We start from the raw sequence: 8,087 nt of genomic DNA, 5'->3' as shown, positions 1-8,087 counted from the left end.
GAAGCTTCAATATGTAGTTTAATTGTATATAATTTTGAATTGATATATTATAATATATTATTGTCTATGTAGTTTTAGTTTTATTATATATATATATATATATATATATATATATGCAAATTTAATATTTTATCTTTGTATATAAATTGTCGCTTCACATCAAAAAGGCGAGAGCTTCGCCTCTCACCTCTCGCCTCAGTGAAGCGGGCCCTCATCGCTATTTGTTGCCTCATGCTATTCAAAACACTGATTTCAAGTATGGGTGTTAAGGGGTCGGGCCGGACTGGGCTAGAGGAAAAGGGAACCGGCCGATTTCGGTACATGTCCGATTACCAGTTACAATTTACCGGTTCCGGGCTTAGCCTGTGCTAAATTGAATCGGAATGGTTCCGGGCCTAATGGGCTGGCCGGGCCTTTTTTTTTTTGGTATAACAATCGTAATTTATGTTAAAATAAAGTAAAAATGTAAAACACTAAAAACTAACATAGAAAAGAATGTTTGAATAAATTTCAAAGGCTTTAAAAGCCTTATATTTGAAACATTCATTACGAATTTAAGATAATACAATGAACATGAAAAAAATATAACTTATAATTTGCAAGTTCTTTTTTTAATTTAAACTTGCATAATAATACTTCAAATTAACCTGTCTAATAAGCTAACACATTACGGTTAAATAAGTCTAATAAATTCAAAATAACACAAATTGTCTCAAATCAACTTAAATACGAATTCCCGGAGGACGTTCAAGACAACCCTTGATATGCCTCCTTAAACCGCCTGTGCCATCCCACTTTCGACGAACATTAAAGACTCGACTACAGTTATTGCACTCTACTTTGCAAACTTCTTTAATTTCTTCTACCACCTCAAAGTGTTCCCAAACATGTGAGTGCACTCTAGAAGTACATAGCATGATTTATCTTGAATTGAGAATTTATGTTTGAGAATTGAGAGATGGGTGAAGAAATGAAGAAGGGGGGGGGGGGGGGGGTCTATTTATAGTTTCTCAAAGGGCTAAATTAGTAAATAATAAAAGTGTTATTTTTGAAAAAAATGCCCAAAAAGGGCTATTCTTGCAAATTAGCCGTTGGGCAACGGTCAAAATGGCAGCTGACCGTTGCCAACGGTCAAGAGTATTTAAAAAAAGAAAAAATTGAACTAGCCGTTGAACCAGTCTGGGCCGATCCGGTTAACCGGTTCAAGATTGACAAGACCTTACCGGGTTGGACCGGTCTGGTTACCTGGTAGTGAAATTTCCCCGGCACAGGCCGGTTCACATCCAAACCCAGCCCTGCCCGCCCCCTTACTCCAGTCCGGAACCGGGCCAACCCGGCCCGTTTGACAGGTTTAATTTCAAGTGAGCCCGCTTCCCTTTTGTTTGCTCAGTAGCTACTGCTGTGCATATCTCCTGAAATTCACCTCTCATCTGCAGTATTGCATATAGCTTAAAGCTATTTAAAAAAGGAAGGTTCTATATCTGCTGATGTTGTTTTGGCTTAAAGGAGCTAACATGAGGGTAATTACTCCCACCAAAATTTAAAGAAAAACAAAAAGGAACAGCACAGCTAAGACGTCTGTGAATCTTGAAGACATTATGCAATTCTATGATTTGGTGTAGGCGCTTTATTTACATTCCATGACCATGCCTGATATTTTCTGTAGAAACATGTTTTTACTGCATGATGGATGCTTTATTTTCTGATGTAGGTCAGAATATCTGATAATGCTTCTCTCTATGCCCTTTCTCGCTCATGGTTGAGGAATGGTCTTCCCGATGAAACTCAGGTTTGCTCAAAATGAATTGTTATGCATTGCACAAGTCACAAGTGCCTTCTCTTTGAAATATTAATTCTTTTCCACAGTATGTTGAGTGACTTAAGGCTTCTGACTTGTAGAAGCTCAGTAACTAGCTGCTTGTCCTTTTTGCAACTAACATGACCTATTTAGATGCAATTTGAGTTGGTGAATAAGAATTGTGAACCATGTCCTCTAGAAATGCAGCTTCGGCTTTTAAAAATTTGATCTGTTTCTGTAGCATTATTTGCATTTATAAGCATGTCTCTCTTGTTTTTGATCAGTACAATCTTGCATAAAGAGACAGTTTTTCCTTGAGGTTGGTCTTGAAAAAAGAGAAGAATGATGTATGTCTTCTTTTCAACTTATTAATCTGCGAATATTGGGCTTCATTCAGTGTAGTTTCATGGTTCCAGAAACTCCAATCATCTTTCTCAACCTTAGTTATTATTCTATGGCATTATGAACTATCTTTATCAGTCACTGCATTTCTGAGGTTTTTGGCCTATGTTAACTGTTGTTGGTATATGTATAATTGTCTCAACTGATAAATGTTCAGTTCCACTGACTGGGTGGGTTATTAGGTGGCAGTTGTTAAATAGATGCGTATAGAACTAGCAAGTGAAAACGATAAGCGCAGCCCTTTTACAGCCTTGTTCAGTTCCACATATGCTTATTACTTTGCTTGTTCTTTAAGCATACTCGCAATTGTCAATCCCTGACATATGTGCCTCCAGTAATTCTATTTTGTTTAGATTTGAATGATCGTAACTTACTGCTTTTCAGATAGTCCATAGTTGATATAAAAAATTTTTAAGTCGAAATTACAATACCCTAAAGATGTGTATATATCTGGGTTTTGAGTACAAATGTTATATCCCATCCCCCCACCCAGCCCAACCCAAGTTCCTTTACGACACACTTTCCTGAATTTGGCTTGTTCTAAATGTTTCAAAGCCAGTTCTGATTGTGGTGCTCTCAATTCTCTTCAGTACTCATACTGATCCTAGTAGTCCAAAAGTCATTCAGGTTCTTTTTTTAAAGAGGTAGGTAATTATTCCTCATTGATGTCAGCATCACATGAGACTGACCAAGAATTAATTGAATTTCCTAACTAGGGCTAATAGTCGTTTTTGCTCCTTTTCCTTTCTCTTTTAATTTTTTCATTTAATAATTTTTTGAGGAAAAGATAGGCTCATGAATTGTAGAGGTAGAGGAGGACGTTTGGTGAAAGTGAAAGTTTAAAATCAGTATCAGGTCATGATTGTCTCTTGCTACTCTAGCTCTGATTCTTCTCTTGTCTTCATTTGTGTATTATTAAACTAATTTTCTTGGCAAAAATGATGCAACTATAGTTCTGAATGAGTTTCTTGATGTGGTGTTTGAAATTTTGCAATAAATACATTCTAGTTTTAGATGACATTTGCTCATTTTTATGTTTATTTGCTTTACATTTTCTTGGCAGTCGCAATACATGGATGGTGTTAGGTCTCTTCCTAGACCTTTGCCCCTAGCTCCACAAGATGCCGAGTCTCCTGTGAAAAAGGAAGGAGATAAAGAAGAAGAGGAAGAGGTGCGCACTTGAGTTTATCTACTTGGGGATTGAATTTTGAATATGATTCCTGTACCAAAATGATAAAGATGCCTGGTAATAATTCAGCCATTGATGTTTGCATTGGGAATGTGAAGTATCTAACCCAAATTTAATAGTAAATCGTGGTTTAAGGATGTGTTAAATGAAATCAGGGAAATATTTTAATTACTTTATTTTTAAATTCCCTTTTTGGGGGTTGGGGGGTGGATGTTCTAGGTCCCCGAATTAGAGAGAATGTCACCTAGAATATATATCATAGTCAGGGTCCTCATATGTAGAACCCCTGATACAGCAACATGCTAGCAGGTTGCATGTGGTATGCCTCACTTCACTGCATGACATGCTTTAGTATTTTCTAATTTTGTATGTTCCTTTTTCAATTTTTCCATCTAGTCTATTTTCCTATCAATTCATTTCCATCCAAATCTTTCTTGTTATTTGTTACCCTCATTGCTTTCCTTCAATCAGTTCTTGGAAAGATACGAAACTATTCTCCAGTAAATGATCCTCTTGCATTTGGTTCAGACTCTAGAAGTGGGAGTATAAAGATTGGTGACTCCCGCTGTCATTTTATGGTGCTGCCTCTAATCTTTATTATCTCATTTTGGTAGATGTTATTTCGAACTAATGCACTCTTCTTTTTGGTGTTCTGTTCTGTTTCTTTGCTATCTTTTATTTATTTATTACAATTTTCGTATTTCAGGTCAGGTCGTAGTCTTATTTTAACTTTTGTTGAATCACTTGTATCTGGTATTCCACTTGTTTGGTACTTTTTGCTTTTCTCTACTATTTTCTTAGTTTTGTGGTAACGGCTCTTCTTGACACTAATTTTGTTTATATTAATAGTTGGTTAGTGACGCAAGAAAGCAAAAACAGATGTGTTTTCCAGCCACTTAATAAACAGAAAAACCAACTAGAAAACTTATGATTGGTGTAGCTGAGATTACTGGTTTCTAAGGTGTCTGGGCTGTTGATTTTTAGTAGCAAATGAAGATGGATCCCAGTTAATGTTTATGTGCCAAAACCTCCCTGACTGACCATGTTTACTCTTTGCTGAGCATTACATCTGCCAGGCAGTAATTGCTGTCTAGATAAGATCAATGACTTGTGCTATGCAATCGTGCTCTTCCAGGATTTTGTACCATTTTCTGAAATGCCCAAGTTTTGAAAATATGGTATGTTTAGTTCCTGAGTTCCTTTTGAAAGACAAGTCAATTGGATGTTAACTTTCATCAAAAGCATGCCCTAATGGATGGCCTAGTGTTTTGAGGCATGGGAGTAACAGCCTGGAGATCCTAGGTACGTATTCCCAATGCAGTACTTGGTGTGAGGCCATGTCTGAGTTGGATAGGCTGTCTGGTGGATTACTCGTGGTGCGCGCTATAAGAGAATTTTTTTTTTCCATCAAAGGCATTGGACGTATCCTTTAAATATGAGCAGTTCAATCATTTAGGAAACAGGGGAGTATGTTGGATCTCAAGAGGCTATGGCCAACATTCTGTTTATTTGTAAACGCTCGGATTTCATGGCTTTATCATTTCTAGTCAGCTCATTATATGCAAGGATTTTCATGTCACTGATTGCATAGCAGCCTGCATAGTTGGACCTAGTTGTTTGATGTGGTTGGTAGTTGAGATGGCAATTGGCTTTCGGTATAGAATGGAACAAATGATTCTGCTTTTGTCTACCTGCAGGATGGGGGATCGGTCGAGCATTTATCTCCAAAAGAACTTTTGCAAAGACATGTCAAGCGTGCTAAAAGGATTAGATCACGGTAAGAAACATTTGTGGTCTTTTGGCTTTTCGAAATTAAGGATGTAACTCTCCGGGGTGGGGAGGGGTATATGGATTAAATGCGATTAGCTGGAAATTGGTTGTAGACTTTATCGGTGATTATATGATTGGTTGTGCTTGGAAATCTGCAGATTAAGGGAAGAAAGACTTCGTCGAATTGCAAGATACAAAACCAGGCTTGCTCTTCTCCTACCTCCAATGGTAGAACAGCAATACAAAAATGATCCAGCCTCAGGAAACTAAACCAATCAGGATTTCACTAAATGGTCCGTAGGCTCTCTCATCTGCACCCTGCTGGAGATTTCATGTCGTCTTCATATCCGTCCTCAAGGTCTTTGGAGAGCCCTCAGGTTGGATGTTGTTAACATTGTGCCCAAACGGACGGTTCTGGTGCAATTAGCGCCCATAGAACTAGCAGGCTTGGTAATGTCAAGTTTAGTAGTGTTCATCGAATCAGTTTTGGTTCAGTTTTTGATTTTAAATAGTATGTTGTACCAATATTATACTGAAATAAATGTGGTATGATTTGTTTTTTTTACTCCCTCCGTTCAGTTTTACTTGGCATGTCTTGACTTTTCACGCCCCTTAGGAAATAATAAATGAAGTGCATAATTTACCATGATACCCATATTAATTGATGCATATTTTATTGAATTTGAGAAAAAGATTTAAAATGAATAATAAATACTGTGGGTATAAAAGAAAATTTTTTTTGTCAGTGACAAGTAAAAATAAAAATTTATTTTTAGTATACATGCCAAGTAAAAGTGAACGGAGTGAGTACTTCTCAGTTTCGGGTAGTGCGATTCTGTAACTTTGATGTTACTCTTTAAAGTTATATTCTATCAACCACTCTTGTAATTGTGATTTGTGATTCATGAAATTGGTGTCTCAGATTTAAGCAATAAAGAAAGAAAAAAAACTTAAAAAAGAACAAAATAAAACCAAAACGTTGATGATGTTTTTTTTCCTTTAAAACAAAGACTCTTGTTCTTTGTTTTAAAAGAAAAGTAAGGAAAAGACTCAGTTAATTGATTGCAGGATACATCTAACATCTGCAGAGTAAGAAGGAAAAAAAAGATGAAGGAGCATTGGTCTTCAGGGCAAAAGGGCGTTTCCTTTTCCGTGTAAGAGATTTTTTTTAAGTGTTTATATTTGTTCTTATTTTCCATTTAGTCCTTGCCCATTGCCAACTAAGACAAGTTGAAATATTCTTACTCATGACAACTAGGAAAATATTAAAAAAAAAAAATCAAAAAGAAAATTCGGAGTCATGGACTTCTATTCGTTTTGTAGAAGTACTTTTTAGCTGATTTCCTCCAAATTATTAGGGTTAAGTGATTTAATGAGATGACAATATATATTAATTAATCATCCATGGTTAAGTGCAAAAATTATATGTGCAAATACGATCAACACACGATCTGAATTGATGAAATTGAAAATTAAACAGAGTTGTTTTGGAACGTCGCTCGAATTATTTGGTTAGTTGATCTATACTTTTCATAGATATTCATGTACATATTCTAGTGATATCTTTTTATAAAATAAGCTAGAAAATGAATAAATGGTGTCAGACTGGTGACATGCTTTCGCCACAATTACGTGTCTTTAATTTACTCATGTTGTTCAAAACCAAATGAATTGTTGTAACAACAATATAGCAACCAATCTTCTCACTGATTTAGCTATTTTTCTTATAATTGAGAAAACTGCAAATTGCAAAAGTCAGGCAATGTATAATTCGGCACTCGTCTAATAATGTATTTGTTCCTCCATATTTGTAGTTTTGTACACGTAAAAACAAGTGATTTTTTTTTTGTGTGGCAAAATTCAAATTCGTGATGTGTGTCTAACTCACACATGTCACACTGCACTCTTATCATCGAACTAAGTAGAAGATGGTTTAGTGTATTAAACGTTATATAAGATGTCTTACAACCTGACTTATCCAAACGAAAATCCGAAACTGAATGGCAAATTATTTGATGTCATATATAAGTACAGAAAAATGTTTTAATCATTGATCCAATTAGCAACTCTAACAAAAACTGTCATAATTAGAAAAGTATTTTGAGAATAAGAATAAAGGTTGAGGATAACCACCAAAGGATGTGGTGCAGCGGAGCGGATGAGGTTGCTCTTCCCTTAACCAGAGGTCTCGTGTTCGAGCCCTGGGTAAGAAAAAATCCTTGGTAGGGAATACTTCCCCCCCGAATGGGGCCCTACGCGGCACGAATCCAGATATAGTCGGGCTCCAATGCGGGTACCGGACACCAAACCCAAAAAAAAATAAAAAATGAGGATAAAATAGTACAAAATTTGATCAAAGGAAAAGTGCTATAAGCTGAAAAGTAATTAGTAGGTAGTTACCAGCTTATGACATTTGACGGAATTTGGCTTACAGGAACTTAACGGAAAAGTATTAAACACATAAACATGCTAAAAAAATATTTTTATATTAATTTAACCAACTTATAAGCTTAGCCGAGTACCCTCCTACACACTTTCCATTGACAAATTTTTTCTAGAGAATTACTCTATTCTCTTCCATTTCTGTGGTCCAACTCTCTTGGCGTGGTAGCTATTTTCCTTCATCTATTTGCTCCTTCCAAGAAGCATCCAATCCTTGTCCTTTATTAATTACATAATTAATGTACCATAAGAAGTTGACTTATCCTTGAAGTGCAATTGGGTTTTGAGTTCATTCCCATTTATTCAAAAAGTAAAGAAGGAAAAAGAAAGTGAAAAAGCTATATCATGACAAGGAATACAAAGCCATCACTTCCATGACTTTTGCAAAAAAGCAAATTAAAAGATAAAGACCAAACACATTCAACAAATTCCTTCGTCGACAAATAGAGGCGGACCCAGGATTTGAAGGTCAGGGTGCGCTTTTGC

The 8,087-nt window shown here is 36.1% G+C and overlaps 1 protein-coding gene across 1 annotated transcript; it reads left to right on the top strand.

Annotated features, from left to right (window-relative positions):
* LOC109227058 lies at positions 1,712-5,725 on the top strand (the record flags this gene model as incomplete). Its single annotated transcript, XM_019392060.1, is given in 4 exon segments — positions 1,712-1,789; positions 3,264-3,371; positions 5,087-5,166; positions 5,318-5,725. Coding segments are annotated over 4 exon segments (378 nt in total), but the record flags the coding sequence as incomplete, so codon positions are not given.

Source organism: Nicotiana attenuata, chromosome 1 (genome assembly GCF_001879085.1).
Source record: "Nicotiana attenuata strain UT chromosome 1, NIATTr2, whole genome shotgun sequence".
NCBI classification, from domain to species: domain Eukaryota; kingdom Viridiplantae; phylum Streptophyta; class Magnoliopsida; order Solanales; family Solanaceae; genus Nicotiana; species Nicotiana attenuata.
Note: the sequence above shows the minus strand (reverse complement) of the source record. Positions and strands in the feature narration are given on the sequence as shown.